Genomic DNA, 18,393 nt, shown 5'->3' on the forward strand with positions numbered 1-18,393 from the left:
GGGGAACTATAGTTCTAGCCCCTGGGTCGATGTTCTTTCTCAGCTTTCAAATGTGGGCCAGATCCTTTCATGAGGCCCAACCAGGATAAGCCTCCGGGAAGTTGGCTCTTTAGACAGCCCAGTCTTTTGCCCAGAGCCCGATGGGAGCCTTGGAATTCCTTCCCCTTGACTTATCCAGGTCACAGCAGAGTCAGACTACTGTCTTGACTATCTCCTGGATGATGTGGCACATAAGCTGGTGGGAGCCGAGGATCGTCTCCTCCCAACCACCAGGGCCCTGGAGATCAGGCTGCAGATAAAAGCACTGGACTGGAAGGACCCTGCTGCAGTCTGGATGGTGCTAGAGGGCTGGGCCCAGGGACCAAGGAGGCAGCTCGGCCCAAGAGGATGGAAGCTGTCGGAGGCAGAGCGAGAAAGGATTATTTAGGAGCTGGAGGGGGTGTTGGAGACGGGTAGGGCTGGGAGGGGAGAGGAAGCAAGGGGTGGAACTCTGGATCTTCAGGAAGACAGCAGAAAGGAACTGGGCGAGTGTCAAGTTTCTGACTGGCTCCTCTGGCTGGAGCTGAGGAAATGCTAGGCTCCACCCTGCAGGCGGAGTGTCCTTAGATGCTCAGGCTGGAACCGAGAGCCTAAGAGCACCTCCCTCCCTCCCTCTCCACCCTCTATCTCCTGTGGCCAATGTGCCATCTTCTAGTTGACAGAAATGGCCAGGCCACAGACCCATGTCACAGTCCCCAGGAAAGGAGAGGCACAACTCATGAGACATAGGGCAGGCCAAACCCTAGTTTATTTCAGTGTCAGCAACAGCTTAGCCATCAAAAAAATAAACTCTACCCAGGGCAACAGAAGTCTCTACAGCGAGGCTAAGGGCTCAGCCGCCAGGCGGCAAACATCAGGGATGCACGGCGGGCACTGCCCGGGTATTAGGTTAGGAAGCAGCAGGCTGGTGGTGGTGAGGGCCAGGCTTCACTTCTGGGCAGGCATAAGGTCGTCGATAGCCTGACCCTGCTCAAGCCGCTGTTCCATCTCAATGAGCAACTTCACTCCATCCACCACCATCTGCACCAGCTCCACCTCCGAGAAGCCCAGGCGATCGGAGTTGGAGACGTCAAAAACTCCACCGACAGCAGCGGTGTCCACCCCGCCTGCGGACGGGAAACAGGCAGATCAGCGGGACTGAGGACACCTGTGCCCCTGCCCCTCACCTGTGCCCCTGCCCCTCACCTGTGCCCCGCTTCTGAAGCCGCAGCCGCTTGAGCACCTCCGAGAACTTCTCATGCTTGCCCAGGTGGGGCAGCTTGATGTGCACACCGGCCCGCAGTCCAGTGCCCAGGTTGGATGGGCACGTGAGGATGTAGCCCAGGTGAGGGTTCCACATGAACTCATAGTTCTTAGACTTGAAGAGAGTTTCAATCTGGAGGCAGAGAAAGAAGCGAGAGCTCAGAGGGGAAGCCTGGCTGGAAGCCCTAAGGGACCCCGGGAGTGGTGGACGCTAGGATCTGCCCCGACCCCTCCCAGACACCGAGCCCCTAGAGTGAGCAGGCCCTGGGTGTGAGCACCAGGCCTGACCTGGGTGAGGCCAGTGCAGAATCGAGTGAACACTTCCTTCATGTTGCCCCCCTTCTGCATGGAGATGACCCGCAGGTGGTCCTCCTCGTTGATCCACACCAGGAAAGTCTTATTGTCATTGTGCCTGGGGGAGGGGTATAGTCAAGCCAAAGTCGCTCCCAGAATACGTTCTTAGGTCACATCCAGAGAGACACTATAGGTGGGTGACCTCAAACTAAAAGCTTCCCAAGTCACAGAGGTGCAGGAGTGTGGGCTGTCACCAAGACTCCCATCCCAGAAACACTGGAGGAAGGCAGGGCGACGAAGGCACCTCTCACACACCCCAATCCCCAGTCACATGGTGTGTGGCAGGCGGAGCAGCCCACCCGAGGAAGCACGCCTCCGCCGCCCTCACAGTCCGCAGGGGTAGGAGCCCTGCCCGGACGGGTGCGGAGGCTTTTGCGTCACTGGCACCTGGCAGAATCCCGGCGGGGTATGGGGGTGAGGAGAGAAAACAAGAAGCGCCGGCTCCCAAGAGACAGGTCACCGCCCTGGAATCCCTGGAGACTGCGGCCTCCCGCAGCGCAGGGATCTCACACACCTGCGGGACCAAGGTCACCTGCGCAGAGGGCTGGGACAGGGTGACACCGCGCGGTCCCGGGAGCTCGGGCCGGGCCCCACCCTCCGGGGACCGGGAGGAGGGAGGGCTCGTACCATATGCCGCGAGCATCCGGCCAGTCGCGGGCCATGCCGGAGGCCAGCAGCAGGGGCGACACGGGCTTGTCGAAGAGGAAGTGGTCGTCGATGAGCTGCTGTTGCTCCGCTTCGGTCATGCTCTTGAGCGCGTAATACCTGCCTGACAGGTCTCCATCCAGGCTGGACAGGGCTGCGGAGTGCAGAGTTCAAGGCCCGGGTGGGCGAGCAAGCCCGCCGCCCCGCCCCAGGCAGTGTGTCCCCGCGCGCGAGGCGGGACTTTTGACCCCCTGCGTCTCCTGGGGAAACGCGCGCGCAGATAAGAGCGCAGCTGATCTGCCCGCCGAGACCGGACCCCTACCTTCTACTGCCAGCTTCTCGATGGCGCGGCGCTCCCCGCGGCTGCAGTGCGGGGGGAGACAGAAGCCACGAATGCTGCGGCCCGTGCGCACCCGAGAGCTCAGCACGTAGTTGGGGTCCAGATCATCGCCGCCCTGAGGACGCAAAATGATGGCGGGAGTGAGCGCTGAGACCCCTCTCCCCATCACGTCCTGACCGGGCCGCCCCGCACCTGCAGGTTGTCTGGGTTGAGGTCCGTCTTGTGCTCATCGCTGGGCTGGTAGCCGCCGTGCCGGTCCTCAATGATGGGGTCAAAGAGGTCCTTGAACACGTCGTAGGTCTCCTCGTCGCCCGCCACCGCACCCACCGTCATGATGTACGGGTGGCCTGGGGGAGGGGTGCGGCGACAGTGACGTCACTGCCAGGCTGGAGCAAGCAGCTGAGGCCCCTGCGGCTGAGCGCGGGAAGGGGATGAGGGGACCCCAGCCCACCGAAGGTTGAGGGAAGGGCAATGGGACCCTTGCCCTGGGGTTTTCCTGGGGAGACGGAAGCCTGACGCCTACAGGGGTATGCATACCCGGATTGTCCACGCCAGTCTGAATGGCGTCGTCCAACGTGAAGCCGCTTGGTGTGCACTTGGCACGGAGCTCGGCATACAGCTCGGGGGTCAGCACCTTGGCCATATGGTTGTTATGGCTGCTCAGATCAGGGAACTCATCCTCGGCCGGGAAGCGCAGCTTCTGCGTATTATGGCTGTTGGAGAAGGGCATGGCGGCGGCGGCGGCGGCTGCGGGCGGCAGGGAAGCGCGGGGTCAGAGGGGCTCTGTGCACCGGCCTCCAGGGACCTGCAGACCGCTCGGGACCCCCGTGGCTTCCCCCGGACGCAGCCAAGGTCGGCTGGGTCTGTATCGTCTGCGCCCGGCTCCTGCGCATCCCTAGTCCCCGGCGGGTGCGGTGCGCGCTCCCGGCAGCGCGGCCGCGCGTGACGCCCCGATCCCGCACCCCTCCGCGTGGAGCCCCGCGCGGCTACCCCTGACCCTTGGACCCGCTCACCGGGATGCAGGACAGAGCGGGGGCGCAGAGTGCCTGAGCAGCTCCTGGCGCAGCACAGACGAACGTCGGCCGCTGGCTGCTCCGGAGCTCTTAAGGGGCGCGTCGCCAGCCTCCCATTGGCGGCTATTTATAGCCCATTCATTCCATTGGCCCGCGCTTTGGGGTGGTGCCGCTGCTTTGTCCATGGCAGCCGCCCTCGACACCCCCTAGCCGCCCACCCCTGCGGTCCCAGTGTCTCGACCCCGCACAGCTTAACTATCCCTGTGGCGCTCGCGCAGGATCCCGAAGGCAGAACCCCAGGGCCTTACGTATCCTAGACCTGCCTCACACACACTGCCTCGGGGCGGGAAACTGAGTCTGGAAAGCTAGCTGGTACTGAATCTTCTGCCTTCCCTTCCTCCTGCCTTGTCTGGCAGACTGAGGTGGCGAGGGGCCCTGTCAAGAGCTTCCAGGTCTTTAACATTAGGTACGGCGTCCATCCACTGCATCCAGGCGGTACGAAATGGCTCAGAGCCATTGACCTTCCTCAAGGTGCCCGCGGGCATCTCCTGGGTGTTCTTGGTGCAGCACCAGAGACGCAGTCTGGCTAAGATCCAGCCCCAAAGCATCCAGGGTGTTCTGACCTTGGGCGGGCTCTGAGGAGCCGAGCCAACACACTTGGACCCAGACCCTGAAAGATTCAAGACATTGAGCTATGAGAGGCTGGTTTTGAGTATTCAAACCTCCATCCCCTGGCCCTTTCCTCGGGAGACCGGTTCCTACCACCTCACCCACAGTGGGCAGACAAATTGGAAGTGGAGAAAGCACCAGTTAAAAATAAGCTTACTAATCAGAACCAACACGCTGAAACAGTCTCTCCCGGAGCCCCACACACCCAGGTATGGGAAAATGCAGAAGACTGACCCCAGACAGTGCCCGCTGTGAATTGGAATGTGAAGACAGGCGTTTGCACCCTGCCTGCAGCTGCCAGCCTCTTCAACTTTTCTGGAAAGTAATTTGGCAGTATTTAATAAAATAAAAATGTTCTAACTCCATGACCTAGCAATCCCAGGAATTCTAGGAATCCAGCCTATAGGAAGGACAGTGTCCCTTCTCTGCAAATAGATCAGGAAAGGTGTAGTGGAAAGACAAGTTCGGATAAGATCTGATGCTCATCCCTGAGGAGGGGGACACTAGCTATCGGCAGAAAAGGGTGCAGAATGGTGGACGGTGCGGTTGGTAAAAATATAGAAGTGAGCTCTCACGCTTAATGTCCTCTCACAGCCCCTCACTGCTGCACTAATAAAGCAAGAGCTAGAGGAGTCTCATGCCTGTGCGTTTGACAGAATCGCTCCAGTCACTGCACGGTGAGCCCGTGCCAGGTGCCCGATGAAGGCACACAGGAGGAGGTGCACAGGGGTAGGATCTCTGCCTTTCTGTTGGAGGCAGCCTGCCCTGAGCGAATGACTGCCGGAGAGACGACAGAAATTCCGGGCTTGAGAGATGACGTGCAGGAGCCTCAGCAGAAGGACTCGGGGCAGAAAGCCTGCCTGCCTGCCCCAGCCTCGGTGAGCATGAAAAGCCCCACTCGGTGAGTGACGCCACCTGGTCCCTCATTCACCTGGGCCAGCTTCCACGTCTTTTGTCTTGAGACAGGAGAGTCCGTAAACCAGGCTCCTCCTGCCTCAGCCTCCCAAGTTCTGATATTATAGGGCTGAGCCACCCTACCCAGGTCAAGTCACTATTTTGTAAGCCAATTAAAACAGCCCCTTACAAGAAGGTATGTGCTGGGCATGGTGGTGTCCACCCCTTTATTCTCAGCACTCAGGCAGTGTAGGCAGGTGGATCATCTGCGAGTTAAGGCCAGCCAAGTCTACATTGTGAGTTTTGGGACAGCCAGGATTACATGGAGAGACCCTGACCCTGACCCCCCTTCAAAAAAAAGTATGAGGAGACAAGCATGGGTATGGTGGTTATAAACAACTATTATTCTGGCACATGGGAGATGGAGGCATGAAGATCAGGAGTTCAAGCCACCCTGGGCTACACAAGCTCTTGGCTCAAAAAAAAAAAAAAAAAAAAATCCACTGGCTAGGCAGCAGGTGTGCCATAAGCTTGTAATCCCTGTATTCTATTCCCCCTCCAGTCCCTCTCAGAAATATCTGCAGCTGCCAACCCAGTACCTACCCCTTTCAGGGAAACTGGTTTGCTGGAGCCCCAAGTGCTCAAGTTTCTGTTTGTAGAAATAGAGAGGAAGCAAGCTTGATGTCCAGACGGGGGGTGGGAGGGTGGGGGGAGGGGAGGGGGGCTCAGGGCTTCCTCTTTGTCTCCAGCATTTAGTTTCTCAGCCTCCCATCTCCCTGCAAGGCCAGGACTCTAGTAAAAGTGAGATACAGAAGGCAGGGCTGCAGCCCGTCCACCCTAGCAGTAAGCCACACCCAGCACTCAGCGCTCCAACAGGTTCCCGTGACCTTTAGCCTCTGTCGCATTCAAGGACAGAAACAAAGGAAGATTGGCTGTAGAGAGAGAAGTGCTGCCTCAGAGGCCGGATCCCCCCCCCCCCCCCGGTGGCCCCAGGGTGTCTACCTTTGGGGGCTCTGCAGATTCGCAGAGTGGCTAGACGGCCGTAGGAAGGAAACAGCAGGCTGGAGAGATGAAGGGGCCTTCACAGCCTCAGCACACTATCAAAGTGAGACCCCTACGTGGGGGTAGTTGCTGGGAAGTCCTGGAGGCCCTCAGAGCAAGGGAGCAAGGTGAGGCCTGCTCATCTAGCCTAGACCTGACTGTGGACCCTCTGCTATCCTTGGAAATCACAGTAGCTGGTTTGGCAGCTTCTGGGCAAGAAGCTGGGTGACATCACTCGGGAGATTTATGGTTCCATCTCCTTAGAAATCACACCAAGTCATACATTAACCACAGGGCCTGGAAGGGACCTCAAAGGAACGCCGGTCTTTTATTCACAGAGCATGGTCCAGCCCAGCAGGCACAGGCAGGGCCATCCTCAGTCCTGTGCCCAGGGGGCACCCTTCCTCTCTGCCCCCTTGCTCATGGAATGCAAGGGGGAAGTTGGTAAGAGTCAGGAGAGAGGCAGAGGCTGCAGGCAAGCGAAACAGGAGGTGACGCCAGTCGAGGGAACTCCTGTTCGCGGTTTTCAAGACAGGGTTTCCTGTGTAACATCTCTGGCTGTCCTGGAACTCGCTTTGTAGATCAAGCTGGCCTTGAACTCACAGAGATCCGCCTGCCTCTGCATCCTGAGTGCTGGGATTAGTGCCACCACTGCCCGGCTCAGAGGGGACACTTGGCAACCCAGACCCTGCCAGAGGTCCCTGCCAGAGGTGCAGGTCGAGCAGCCTCTCCCAAAGACAACTTCAGCTTCTTTTTTTGCTTTGTTTTGAGACTGGGTTTATCTATGTAACAGTACTGACTATCTTAGAATTCACTTTGTAAACCAGATTGGCCTTGAACTCACAGAGATCCGCCTGCCTCTGCCTCCCAAGTGCTGGGATTAAAGGCGTGTGCCACCACCGCCCAGCCACCTTCAGCTTCTTTACCTCCAGGCTTCCTCTTTTCTTGGTCCTCCCTTCAAGTGTGCTATCAGTTCTCTGAAGCTGGGCTTTAAACTCCAATCCCTCGGGTCATGGTGACACACACCTTTAATCCCAGTATTTGGTAGGCAGAGGAAGGCAGATCTCTCTCCCAGCCTGAGGCCAGCCAAGGCTTCATAGGGAACTATCTCAAAGACAACATTCAATACTGCTTGAACCATGTTGTGTGTATGTTAGGCAAATTAACCTGTAAAGTGGTCATAAGATTGTGGGGAAGGCCAGGTGGTGGTGGCACACGCCTTTAATCCCAGCACTTAGGAGGTAGAGGCAGTCGTATCTCTGTGAGTTCAAGGCCATCCTGGGCTACAGAGTGAGTTCCAGGAAAGGCACCAAAGCTACACAGAGAAGCCTTGTCTGGGGGGAAAAAAAAAAGATTGTAGGGAAGGGTTCAGTGACACGACAGTTAGCTAAATGCATGTAGCGTCAGTTTTGTTAGAACCCAGTGTATGAACTGCCCTGGGAAGCCCCTCCACACACACACACCACCAGCTACGGGCTCGGGAGGCTGGTTTTTGCTTGAAGATTCCAGGCTGAGGCTAGGCACGACAGATAGCTAGCTCTGAGAAGGTGGACTGGAGAAGGGACAGAGGAGGGACAGGGAAGCCAGCACTGGACAGCTGGGACCCAGGGAAAAGCCCCGTTGAGCTCACAGGCTGGGTGGAAACATAGTCAGGCCTGGTCTCCATGCCGCTGAGAGGTTGGGGAAGAGGAACCTCCCAGAGGAAGTGGAAAGTCTGTCTCTCCAGAGGAGCAATTAGGGTGTGAATTGGGCTGTGCACCGACAAGGGAATGAAGAACGTGTTGTGGAGCCAAGGGCAGGGCTGGGGCGGGCTCTGCTAAAAGCTGTGACTCCACACCATGGGAGACCAAGAAAGCCTCACTGCCTATCCTTACAGGCTACCTGATCAAGGCCAGCCAGGGCAGAGACCTGAAGAGGTCTAATGTCAGGCTCCTGGGTTTCTAGAGCAAGGACCTCACATAGGCTGGCCTAGCCTGGCCCCAGAGGATTCCCATAAGCCAGCAAGACTCTAGACAGGGCATGTTTGTGGGGCGTGAGCACCCCTGTTTTACCAGGCTACAGTAGCCTGGTGTCTGGAGAGAGCAGCCTGGATTTGGTCACTGCTACTGGTTCTGAATAGCTGAAGTCTCATGCCCTCCAGTTCCGCTAGCTGAGGATGGCAGGGAGGCTCTTCGCTCTCCCTACCCCATCCCTCCTCCCCTCTCCACCCCGGGGAAGAACCTTCCTTCACGAGGAGTCCATGGGGGCTCAGATTCAACTCTGCTGAGACAAAACACCCCTACAGCTTCCCCATTTCTGCCTGGTCTCCAGCAAGCAGCTCCTCCCCCAGGTCACGAGTGAGCCCATCTCATCCAGCTCTCAAGATGCCGGAGATGGCCGGGCCTCGCCTAGGGCCACTTTTGCAGGCTACTCCAGACTACCCTACTCCTTATCCTTGGCCTGGCCAAAGCCTTTGGGCACCCCGCCTCTGCCCTCCGCTTCCACTTTCTAGGATTCCTGCTGGAGTCCCGGCAGGGTGTTTCGGGGCTGTTTGCAATGAGGAAATGTTGTGGTGAGCACTCGTAGGGAGGTCCTGGGGTTGTTCAGTTGTCAAAGTGCGCCTTGGGGTCAGGCGTACCCGGCGGGCAGAAGCCCCGCGCGCTGGGCATCCCTAGAAGGCCGCCCGCGCACACACCACTGGCGAGGAGGGGACTTTTATTTTGCACAGTGCTCGGACTTCTTAGCAACGCGCAAGTATGCACAGAAGGCCTCAGACGCGGCGACGCCGGCCAGGAAACGTCCTCTGGGAGCCCGTAAAGGACAGCGGAGGGGCTCCCAGCAACCCCCTCGTTGGGGTAACGTCATCAAAGCGCACCGGAAGTGTGGCAGCGGCCGCGGAGCCACGTGTGGAGCCGAGAGCCGGCGCACGCTAGGTGAGTTTCTGAGCTGGGATGCGCGGCTGGGGCGGGAGCGGCGCTCCGGGCTCTGCCTGCAGGTCCCGTGCTGTTCCGCGGGTAGCCAGCCTCCCTGCCTTCGGGAGCCCGCCCGAGGTACTCGGGGCAAGGGGTTCCGCGGGATCCTAGCTCGGAGGTGGCTTCGCTCTCCGGCTGGTGCACGCCTCTCAGAGGCCGCCGCCTTCACAGCTGGGGAGTGAAGAAGAGACTTTGCACTGGTCCTTCTTGTGCGGGGACCCTTGGGCTTCTACCGTTGCACACTCTCTTGTGTCCTCCCAGATCTAGAAGGCTCCATATGCCAAGCTAGGGTGCAGCTCTGTTGGGTTGCCCGGTCAAGTCAGTTACCCATACTGCTCAGAACTCGGGCCTCACAGACCTCTACCCAAACTACAGACCCCCATCCTGCCTCCTGGTCCTCTGACTTCACACCCACACACCACTTCCCCAGGTCCCTGACACTTGGCAGATGTTAACACCATGAGCTTTGTGGCATACGAGGAGCTGATCAAAGAAGGCGACACAGCCATCCTGTCATTGGGCCATGGCTCGATGATGGCAGTGCGCGTGCAGCGTGGGGCACAGACCCAGACCCGGCATGGCGTCCTGCGGCACTCAGTTGACCTCATTGGCCGCCCATTTGGCTCCAAGGTGATCTGCAGCAGAGGCGGCTGGGTGTATGTACTTCACCCCACTCCTGAGCTCTGGACAGTGAACTTGCCCCACCGAACACAGATCCTCTACTCCACCGATATTGCCTTACTCACCATGATGCTGGAGCTGCGACCCGGTTCTGTGGTCTGTGAATCAGGTGAGCTCCTCTGGTGTCTTCAGAGCTGAGCACCTACATAAATCGGAAGTCGGATCCACAGTTAAACAGTTTGCAGCCAACCCTTCTTGCAGGTGTATGCCGAATTGCTTGGTTTCTATTCTAGCAACTCCACTTGGAGGGGAGGATGTGACTGTGGGGAGTGAAGACAGCAGAGAAACTTAGCGTCTACTTAGCGTGACACCTGGTGGGGACCAACTGGGTTGGAAGAGGAAGGGGAGGAGGTGGTGGTGCCTGTGGAGGTCTTTGGCCTGCTTTGGTGTGTCAGGGCTAGGCTTGCTTGGTGCTGGCCAAGGTGCTGACTGCTCACCTCCAGGCCGATGTCCTTTCCTGGAGGAGGGCTGGTCACCCCGAGAGCTCACTGTAGTGAAAACTCGGCCCCACACTCACCCACAGCCAGGCGGTGGGTAGAAGTGCCTGAGAGCCAGCTGTCTCTCACAGCCACACCCTGGGTGCTGTGGCCACTAGTGCTGCAGTCTAGGCACGTGTCTCCGACAAGAATGGTTTTTGGACCAGTTGTGCCTAGATCCTTGGTGGTGGGCTAGGAGACCGGTTCAGAGTCACAAGAGTTCCCGTTTTCCTGTTGCTGGCTTTCTCAGACTTTGTATTGCTCCCTCCCTTCAGAGGGAGACAGAGGACAGCAGGATTCAGAGCCAGCCCTGACAACTCTCCGCGCGCCCTGCAGTAGGCACTATCCTCTCTCAGGCCCTCACCCCTTTCCAGTCAACACAGTCCTGTGCTCCCATGAGGTACCGAGTTCCCTCAAAAAAAGCCAGGACAGGCAGTGAGCCTGGTGACCGTTCGGTGCTACTGATGGTGAGAAGCTTATAATCAGGCATGCTCATTGGAGAGGACTTAGTGGGAATCCCCCAAACTCAGAAAGCCGGGGATCTGAGAAGGTGACCTTTGAGTTAAAAATGATGAGGTACTACCGAAAGCCATTGTGCAAATGCCCTGAGGTCGGAGTATGGTGCTGGTGCACGTTGGAAAGACCACGGTGGAGCAGGAAGTGAGGACAGAGGAGCAGTGAATGAGGTTGGGAGGCAAGAAGGGAACCCCCCAGAGGGCTGTCGGAAGTCTGGAGTCTCCCTGGAATGGGAAAGTACGCCTTGCCTCTGTGCAAAGGGCAGATCTGATTGACAGTGGTCAAAAGAACAGGGGCAGGACCAGTGTCTGTAGACAGCAAAGAGGGAGGGCCCTGGCGGATGAGGCCCAGGGGTGGGAGAAAGAATCACTGGTGATTGGAGGTGGGGTGGCAAAGTGGATCTTGATGGTGGTTGACTGAACAGTCTGGCCCCTGCGGTGGGTGTCACTTCCTGGGTCTTGGATAGGGTCCAGCTTTGATCTAGGTTTTTGAGGGGTGGTTGTAGAACACGCTACAGTGAGGTCAAGAGGACACATTGCTAGATGTGGTCACCAAGCAGGGGTGCTTGCAGCTGCGGAAGGGGCAGTTATGGGGTGAGCGGAGACAGATTAGCCCCGGTCCTGGAGTGTATGAAGTCAGGTGAAGAAGGGTAGCCCTGCTTCTAAGGAAGAGTGCAGGCGTTTTGGCAGACTGCTGACGTCATGGGGAGGGTGGAGCAGGGTGGCTTTAGATCACACGAGTTCAAGCAAGAGCAGGTAGACTGGCCCCTGGGTGGTGGGGGGTGGATTTAGCAGGGTTGGTGTGGGGAGGATGAACTGACCTGAGTGAGTCAAGGAGCTTGCAGGATGAGGAGAAACTAAGATGGATAAGATGGACAGCTGTTAGCGAGAGCCATGGGTTGATCGTAGTTTAGAAGAGGCTAGGTCAGGATAGGACAGGCCAGCATTAGCCCTGCCCAGACTCACCTGTGCCAGCCCCACAGGCTGGCCTTGTCCTCACCTGAGCCTATACCACACAGCCCAACATCCCAAACCTGGGGTGGAGGCTGCCAAGAGCAGACATATAGCTCATGATATGATAGCTACCTCTGACCCTCGGGTCAGCTGTCCTCTTAGGCCTGTTTGAACTCCTTCCTCCCAGACAGGGAGCTCTTTATGGGTGGGTCCTCAGATGACCCTTCAGTCCTCTCTTGTCCTGCCAGGCACGGGCAGCGGGTCTGTCTCCCATGCCATCATCCGCAGCATCGCCCCCACTGGCCACCTACACACGGTGGAGTTCCACCAGCAGCGGGCAGACAAGGCCTGGGAGGAGTTCCAGGAGCATCGGGTGAGCCAGTGGGTGACTGTGCACACCCAGGATGTGTGCCGCAGTGGCTTTGGTGTGATCCATGTGGCTGATGCTGTCTTCCTGGACATCCCATCACCCTGGGAAGCTGTGGGCCATGCCTGGGATGCCCTCAAGGTTGAAGGTGTGTAGTGGTGTCGGTCAGGGTGCTGGTGGGGGGCTGAGCTTCTGGGTCATCTACAACCCGGGGAGACCAGGGCTCCTTCTGTCCCAAAGTGAGGACCGGCTTGGGCTGGCTAGAGACCAGGGTTAGGGAAAGATGGGTCCCATTCTTCAGCCAAGAGAGGAGCTTACTGGGGCCCTGGGGCCTGGCAACTGCATCCAAGTGTAGGCAGGATCTGCATGACAGCACTCCAGGCCTGGATCCAATATGGAGGTCATAGGCAGTCCCCTGCCCCCAGCCATTCCCTGCAGGCTCCCCACACCCGCGCTGCAGAGCCAGGCAGCTGGACCCTTTTAGGGAAGATGCTGTGGGGGCGGAGCGATGGGGAGGCCTGGAGAAGGTCGGCCCTGAGCCAGAGAGGCTGGTGAGTCCCAGGGATTTTTGCCTTTTCTGGAGAAGAAGCAGGCTTGGCAGCCAGGGCTGCTCTCCTCCCAGCTCTGTACAGAGGGCGGGGAGGGCGGGGAGCCTCTCCAGACAGGCAGGAGCCCAGGCCCTCCTGCTGCCTCAGGCTCTGCCCATAGCCCTCTGTCCCTTGTGATGCTGAGGTGGCCTAGAGCTGGGCGGAGAATCCTGGAGGTCCACACCTGAAGGTTCCCTGGTGCAGGCTCCTTGGTTTGGTCCAGCCCCTTTGAGGTCCAAGCCAGGCCGGACTCAGCCTTGCGGAGTAGTCCAGAGGCACTTGTGCCTGTGTTTTGGTTTTGTCCCATGTCCCCCTCTTCTGGACTCTTCCCCCGTTTCTTGATGCTCTGGGTCCTTAGGTGCCTTTTTTGTATGCCTGGTGTTTTCCAACACTGCCTGTGTCTGGTGGCTTCTGGCAGTGCGGGATGTCGTGTGCTCTGCTCTGTCTGACAGTGGGCTCTCAGTACCGACATCAGGCCTCCTCCTACTGCATACCTGCCAGGTGTCCCACGTCAGGGAGCACTGTGGGTACCGGGGACATTTGGACACACTCCTTCCCTGCCCTGACTTGCTCATGATCCCCTGCCAAGACACAGATAGGGCACTCAGGCCCTGGGCAGGCCGAGTGAAGCTGTGGGCTGCCCCAGTGGGAGGCAGCAGGGAGGAGCTCCGGCAGTACTCCCTCCAGGCTCCTCCTGTTCCCAGGAGCCAACGACAGCCTCTAATTTCCTGTGACAGCAGCAGCCCACACACCGCCCCATGCTACCCTATTGTTAGAGCTATTCTTGGGCCTGGCTCTGACAACCCTGACCCCCAGCCCTCCACTGCCTCCTACAAGGCAGACTGGCAATGCCTGCTGCCATCCAGGGAAACCCGGGCATCTTGGGCTTGGTCCTGGCTGCTGACCTGGGCTCCTGCCCCGTGGGTCAGCAGGTAGGGTACAGCTCTACAACTTCCCATGGCCCCTGCATAGCTCCTTCCGGGGTGGGTTGTGGGTGCCACTGGCCCTGCCCTCTGACCCTGTGTCTTGCTCCCACAGGTGGACGCTTCTGCTCCTTCTCTCCGTGCATTGAGCAGGTGCAGCGCACGTGCCAGGCGCTGGCAGCCCGTGGCTTCACGGAGCTCAGTACCCTGGAGGTGCTGCCGCAGGTCTACAATGTACGCACCGTCAGTCTGCCCTCGCCTGACCTGGGGGCCAGTGACCCGGAGGTCAGCGTGTGCTCCGATGCCAGCCCCTTCCGTAGCGGCACACCCATGAAGGAGACTGTCGGGCACACTGGCTACCTGACTTTTGCCACCAAGACTCCAGGCTAGTGGGCCTGGACGGGAGTATCACAGGCAAGCAAGGAGGCCAGAAGCTGCCTTATATGGTCAGCCGCTGCCTGTGGGGCTGGTGTTTAGAAATAGATGGCAGGGTGGAGCAAGGGCCTCCTGGGTAGTTGAGGGGGTGAGGAGGCTGGCCTTGTTCAGGAGGGAGGCATTCCTATGCTCTGAGAGGGAAGCCTCCACCTCGTCACTGCCCATCTCAAGCTCTGATCTGGCTGCTTTTTGTCAACATGAAGTTTCCCCTGCTATGGGCTCTCCTGGGTGTGGAGACCAAATGGTACAGGCTGAGGGCAGAGGAAGCTCTGGGCATTGCCTAAAGCCTGAGCTGATCTACACAATGGACTGTCTCATCCCTGGTCCAAGGCTCCAGCCACTGGTGGTCTACAGCCAAAAGCTATGGTTCAGCTAACCCAGAAAGCCTGGCCCTGCCTCTATCTCCACCGAACTTCTCCAGGGCTGATGAAGGGACCAGACTGGCCTAGAGATCCAAGGTGGTGACCCTATAGCCTTGAGTGCTGCACAGGCCATGTGTGAGCACTTGTACCCAGAATCCCTGTCATCTAGAATTAGGCATCATCCTGTGGAAGGGGTCCAGTAGGACAGGACTATGCCTCCGGTGACCCGTCAAGCCCATGTTGGAGCAAGGGTCAAAAAGGGGCCGTGGACCTGCTGCACATGTCACCTTGGGCCTGGCGTCTATACCTGGTGTGTGGCTAGCTTCAAGGGAGTCTCAGTGCCTGGATCTTATTGGCGTGGGGCTGCCTTGCAGCTGCTGCTGATGCATGGAACCAGCCATTGGGAGAATTGCCCATGTCATATTGGCCCCTGAGGGTACCTAGTGGAGCAATAAATGTTTTGTCCTGCTGTGCTGGCTGTCCTGGCTGCTGGAGGGGCTGGCTTTCAGTTGTTGTCCAGGCCCACTGGCCCATACTTGGCGCCCTGACCTCTGTCCTTTCCTCTCTATCCTGAGTAGGTACTGTGGGGACTCCAAGCTCTAGAACAGAATCCCAGGGCTCTTCATAAAGGCACAAGTGTGTGGCCACCTCCATCCACTGCAGAAAGGGCCTCTTGTTCCTGGAGGTGGAGGGAGTAGTGGGTCTCTGTGGCTTAGGGTACCAGGCCTCCCTCTGGAGCTCTTGTCCCAATCTCCTTCCCACATTCCCTTGAGTGACTAACTCAACGTCCCTGGTGGTGCCTTCCCAGGCTGCCCATTCCCTGTGCAGAGTCAACTAGGGTCTCCTGTGGATGGAAGGTCCCTAGCCTGGGAGGCCTGTGTGCCTTCAGAGCTGTCCAGGCTCTCTAGGACCACTTGCCTTGTTCCAAGGGCCTTTAAGTTAATGCCTAGCCTGGAGGACACGAGAGAGGTCCTGGGCCGTGTCAAACATAAAGTGGGTCACCCGGTGCCAGGAGTTCCTAAAGGTCCGCTGGATGACCTGTGGCACCCTGACCCCCGTGTTCTCTGACCTTGGGGAAGGGCTCCCGGCCAACAGGTACAAGAGGCAGTGTTACCTTGTAGCAGCGCTCGGCTCAGTTGTGGAGCACAGACCAGTGAGGCCAGGATATCACTTTTCATATGGGGCTCATGAGGCTAGATGCCCTGTGGGAGTTACCAAGGCCTGGGTGAGGAGCTGTGGCCACGGCTGGAAAACCCAATCTACCTACTGTCCTGCGGGTTAACCACATTCTGGCTTTTGTAGTATCTGGGCCTTAGAGGACTAGTCCAACCCCGGTTCACCTCTGAGCCCAGCTCAGACTCGAGCTCTACCTGGCACTGAACTTAGCCATGAACTTTGTATCTCTAAGGCTCTGCTCAAATCTTCCTCATTTATTTATTCATTTGTTTGTTTTGAGCAGGGTTTCTCAGTGTCGCTCTAGGTGGCCTGGAACTTGCTCTGTAGACCAGGCTGGCCCTAAAATCAGAAATCTGCCTGCCTCTGCCTCCAGGGTGCTGGGATTGAAGGAGTGCACCATGCTTAGGTAAATCATTTCTTCTTGATTGTTACCCAGACCTACCCACTTCCAGCCAAGAGCATTCAGCTCGGCCGTCCCTCTGCCCCACACTCTCCCCTGATCTGCTGAGGGTTACCTCAGCATGGAAGCCCCCAAGACAAAGGTCCCTAGGTTCTACAGACTGAGTCTGACTCCCATGGCTGGTGAGTCCAGTTAACCCATCCTGCGTGGCCACCTGACACAGGCTCAGGACTCATGGCATGAGATCCTAGGAACTCCCCAGCCAGCCTGACTCCTGTCTCTGGCCCTCAGTCCTCCCTTAGATCTCTAATGGGTCACAACCTCCAGTGGTGTGAATGATGCAGCAGCACATCTCCTTGGCAGGAGCTTGGCTTCGGTGCCAGCCCTGGGAGGCCCTGGATGCGTTCCTGGGCCAGGACAGGCAGCTTCTCCTAAGGGGTACACCTCCTTCTTGGCCACTTGTAGGCTTTGGCCAGGCCTCGAGATGTGCCGCCTTGTGTCTGAGGGGTTTCCAACAAGGGCCCTGACATCTAGTGTTGGGTCTCCAGATGAGGAGTGGGTGGTACAGGGTTCAAGAGACACCTCTGCCTCTTACATTGTCTTGATCTCCTGGAACCTGCCCTTGTTGCATCCTCCTGTCTGGTCTTCATGCCTCAGCATGGTCTGCATCCTGGGCAGAGGCAGACTGCCAGAGGACTCCCAACACGAAGGAGAAGCACCCCCTGCCCCACTGCAAATGCTGCACAGGCAGGGGAAGCAAAGCTCCACCCAGCTTGTACATCAGAGGCCAAAGGGGATGATGGGTCGGCGAAGACCCCTGGACTTCAGGCCAGCCCAGGCTCTTCTTGGTCAAGTGAATAGGAGACTCCTGAGGGAGGGGCCTCCATCAGGCCTGCGCTTCTGAGGGAGATGTCAGTGCCCACATTGGTAAGGAGCTTTACTTCCACAGCTGGCCTTGCTTGATCCAGGCACATGGTGTGAGAGACATGAGCAGCAGAGAACAGCAGGGCTCAGCTCTGCTATGTGGGTCATGGTTGGGAAGCCCTCCCAAGGATGGGGCCGCGGGTTGATAGAGCTGACCCGGCAGCGGGGTTCAGGTGGGCAATCTGCTTAGGCATCAAGGATGGGGGTGTGCTCCAGATAGACCCCGTCAGGTTGGTGGTGAGTCACCTCCCTGTGGGCATGAGACAACGACCGCCTCGTGGTTGAGAGAGTGTCGTGTCAGTGGTTGGGGCAGTCAGCTAGCCAGTTGCCACTGTGAATAGAGTGGGCTGGCAAGACGGCTCAGTGGGTAGTCAGGCTCCTGCCACCAAACCTGATAACCTTACTTCAATCTCTGGGACCCACATGGTGGACGGAGAGAACCAACTCCAGCTGACATCCACATGTGCACCATGGGACATACAAGCATCCTTGCCCATCTCTGCAAAATAAATAAGCAATAAAAGTGTGTGTGTGTGTGTGTGTGTGTGTGTGTGTCTGTGTGTCTGTGTGTCTGTGTGTCTGTGTGTGCTTGTAAGCATGTGTACATGTAAAAAATGTGTGAAAGCCAGAGAACAGCCACAGGTATCTTTGGGAATGTCACCCACCCTCCTTTAAGATAGGGTCTCATTGATCTGGAGCTCACCAGTTAGGTGAGATTAGCTGGCCAGGAATCCCATGTGTCCTCTCTTGCACTGGGATTATAAATTCGTCATCACACCTTGCAGACTCATTTGCAGACTCACGTCGATTCTGAGCATTCAGCTTGAGACCAATGCTTCAGCAGCCGAGCTATCTCCGGCTCAGCCCTCTTGTCTGTTTTAGAATCTGAGTTCCGCCCGGTGGCGGTGGCACTCGGGAGGCAGAGCCAAGCGGATCTCTGTGAGTTCTAGGCCAGCCTGGGCTACCAAGTGAGTTCCAGAAAAGGCGCAAAGCTACACAGAGAAACCCTGTCTCGAAATACAAAAAAAAAAAAAAAAAAAAAAGAATCTGAGTTCCATCTCTGCTCCATCCGAGACGTACCTTTGCTCCAGACAGCAGAATGGCCCTTGCAGGCACTCCAAATAGCCTTTGCACCCCTGGGGCCCTTGAGTCATCGGGACCATGGGAGAGAAAGTCAGGGCGTTGGTCCTGCTTTCTTGTGTGTTGAAGCTGACTAGCTCCGCCTGGGCTGGGCATGAGCAGACAACCTCTCTTGGCCTCTACAGTTCTCCAGGTGCTGTATTCACTAGCTGCTGCTGCTGTGAACATGCTGGGTAACAAGTAACTCCAAAAGGGTGAGAACAGCAGACAGACCTGCTCTTGAGAGGCTTCGGGTAGAGCAGAGCGATGTCAGCTTGCTGCTGCT

The 18,393-nt window shown here is 57.8% G+C and overlaps 2 protein-coding genes across 2 annotated transcripts; one reads left to right on the plus strand and one right to left on the minus strand.

Moving 5' to 3' along the window:
* Positions 1 to 755: 755 nt before the first annotated feature.
* On the minus strand, positions 756 to 3,759 carry Ckb (creatine kinase B). Its single transcript, XM_006987970.4, has 8 exons — positions 3,634 to 3,759; positions 3,158 to 3,367; positions 2,813 to 2,967; positions 2,603 to 2,735; positions 2,263 to 2,434; positions 1,570 to 1,693; positions 1,225 to 1,414; positions 756 to 1,145 (listed from the first exon to the last, which is right to left on the minus strand). The coding sequence occupies exons 2-8, from the start codon at positions 3,348 to 3,350 to the stop codon at positions 967 to 969; spliced, it is 1,146 nt and encodes a 381-aa protein (XP_006988032.1). The 5' UTR covers positions 3,351 to 3,367; positions 3,634 to 3,759; the 3' UTR covers positions 756 to 966.
* Positions 3,760 to 8,070: 4,311 nt separating this feature from the next.
* Positions 8,071 to 14,959, plus strand: Trmt61a (tRNA methyltransferase 61A). The gene is made up of 4 exons (XM_006987971.4): positions 8,071 to 9,149; positions 9,619 to 9,978; positions 12,063 to 12,329; positions 13,807 to 14,959. Exons 2-4 carry the CDS (start codon positions 9,648 to 9,650, stop codon positions 14,079 to 14,081), a joined length of 873 nt encoding a protein of 290 aa, XP_006988033.1. The 5' UTR covers positions 8,071 to 9,149; positions 9,619 to 9,647; the 3' UTR covers positions 14,082 to 14,959.
* The last annotated feature ends 3,434 nt before the right edge of the window (positions 14,960 to 18,393 follow it).

This window comes from Peromyscus maniculatus, chromosome 14, assembly GCF_049852395.1.
Source record: "Peromyscus maniculatus bairdii isolate BWxNUB_F1_BW_parent chromosome 14, HU_Pman_BW_mat_3.1, whole genome shotgun sequence".
Lineage (NCBI taxonomy): Eukaryota > Metazoa > Chordata > Mammalia > Rodentia > Cricetidae > Peromyscus > Peromyscus maniculatus.

Bases quoted from the DNA above. Each gene is read 5' to 3' on its own strand.
- Ckb (XM_006987970.4), bottom strand. From the start codon at position 3,350: ATGCCCTTCTCCAACAGCCATAATACGCAGAAGCTGCGCTTCCCGGCC. The intron at 2,968-3,157 runs GTATGCATACCC...CCCCTCCCCCAG, and splicing joins GACTGGCGTGGACAATCCGG to GCCACCCGTACATCATGACG. The intron at 2,435-2,602 runs GTAGGGGTCCGG...TGCACTCCGCAG, and splicing joins CGAGAAGCTGGCAGTAGAAG to CCCTGTCCAGCCTGGATGGA.
- Trmt61a (XM_006987971.4), top strand. From the start codon at position 9,648: ATGAGCTTTGTGGCATACGAGGAGCTGATCAAAGAAGGCGACACAGCC. The intron at 9,979-12,062 runs GTGAGCTCCTCT...TTGTCCTGCCAG, and splicing joins TTCTGTGGTCTGTGAATCAG to GCACGGGCAGCGGGTCTGTC. The intron at 12,330-13,806 runs GTGTGTAGTGGT...TTGCTCCCACAG, and splicing joins GGATGCCCTCAAGGTTGAAG to GTGGACGCTTCTGCTCCTTC.